The sequence below is a fragment of the Apaloderma vittatum genome, unplaced genomic scaffold, assembly GCF_000703405.1.
Source record: "Apaloderma vittatum isolate BGI_N311 unplaced genomic scaffold, ASM70340v1 scaffold6407, whole genome shotgun sequence".
NCBI classification, from domain to species: Eukaryota; Metazoa; Chordata; class Aves; order Trogoniformes; family Trogonidae; genus Apaloderma; species Apaloderma vittatum.
The window spans coordinates 80,891-82,229 of record NW_009725627.1 but is presented as its reverse complement, the minus strand read 5'-3'; the positions used below and the strand labels follow the sequence as shown (position 1 = coordinate 82,229).

Here is a 1,339-nt window from a genome sequence, read left to right as displayed (position 1 = left end):
TGTGCCCGGGGATCTGGCAAACGGATCCCTGCGGGCAGATCCCGGAATGCGCTGGGAGCCTGGGTGGGACCACAATCAGGCTGCGAGACTGAGCTACAAGGGAATCCTTTTAGATTTTGTTGTGGTTTTCTTTTTAATGCAACTTCTCAATCTTTCCTCCTGATATGGGAGAACAGATGCCAGATTTGATTTCCATTTAGTCTGGTTGCAGTGACACCCCTAGTTCATGTGTTAAGTTATGTCAAAAACATAAGTATTTTATGCTGTAATACACAGTATTACTGAAACTAACAATATTATTTGCATATTTATAACAAGGTATAATGAAATCCCTATAATAAAACCAAAAAGTATGCTATAGATTTATTTACAAACAGTCCAGCAAAGAAGTATAAATACTTCTACATTTAAGGTTTAGGAAAACATAATTTACAAAATATTCAAATATATACAGTCATCTGAAAAACTGCCAATATTAAACTTTGATGCAGGCAAAGAATTGGCTGAGTCTACTCATTCCGTATTGAAAGAGGCGGCGGCTTTCACGGGTTGTCTGTTACGTTCGAAAGCCATACGTATGTTATTTACAACGAAACTGCTTCTCTCCAAGCTAAACGTGTCCGGAGCTTTGAGCATGCTGTCCCAAAATGTCATCTATCATTGTCAGATTGTTCAACCACTCTTCGTCGTTGCTGCTGCTGTTCTTCATGAGTGAGTCGAGGAAGTCGGTGTCGCTGCAGTTCGCGGGCATGATGGAGTTGCTGTGCTGCTGGGGCACAAAGTCATACTGCGGCAGCTCGGCAGCGGAGCTCATCCTGTTGAAGGCGTCGGGCGGCTGGCCCGTGGAAGGGTAGCTTGGCGGGCCAAGGCTCGGGGCAGGATTGAGCTGGTTAAAACTCGACACTCCTTGTGGCGTTGATTTCATAACATTCATAGCTGGCAACGGTCCTCTGGTTAAATTGTGTCTCAAGTTCTGATTACTCATTGAGCTCAAGCTCTGGCCAGACTGCCCCATGTTCAGTTTTTGCATCTGTCTGACCTGGACGCCGGGAGCGATCTGATTAGGCGGCACGACAGCCTGCTGGGAGAACTGCTGACTCCCTGGCGCGCTGGGTCTCGCGCTCTGTTTGGAGAAGAGAGCGTTGCTGGAGAACTGCTGCACGCTGGTATCCATTTGGCTTTGATTTGGCATCCTTGGCACGGCGCTCGGCGTCCACATCTGGGCAGATGAGTTGGGGTAGATGTTCGGGATTCTTGGTGTACTCGGCTGCCTCAAGTGTTGCTGGGTTGCAGAGTGACTCGCTAAGGAACCAGAACTGAAGCCTGCCATCGGGATTCC

The 1,339-nt window shown here is 47.5% G+C and overlaps 1 protein-coding gene across 1 annotated transcript in view; it reads right to left on the bottom strand.

Annotated features, from left to right (window-relative positions):
• Window positions 1-610: 610 nt before the first annotated feature.
• MAMLD1 (mastermind-like domain containing 1) overlaps window positions 611-1,339 on the bottom strand; it is a gene marked incomplete at its 5' end in the record, with an annotated part of 34,206 nt that continues 33,477 nt past the window's right edge. The window contains 1 exon segment of the mRNA XM_009872965.1: window positions 611-1,339. This exon segment is cut by the window's right edge and continues 26 nt beyond it. Within this exon segment, the coding sequence (XP_009871267.1) occupies window positions 611-1,339 (729 nt within the window).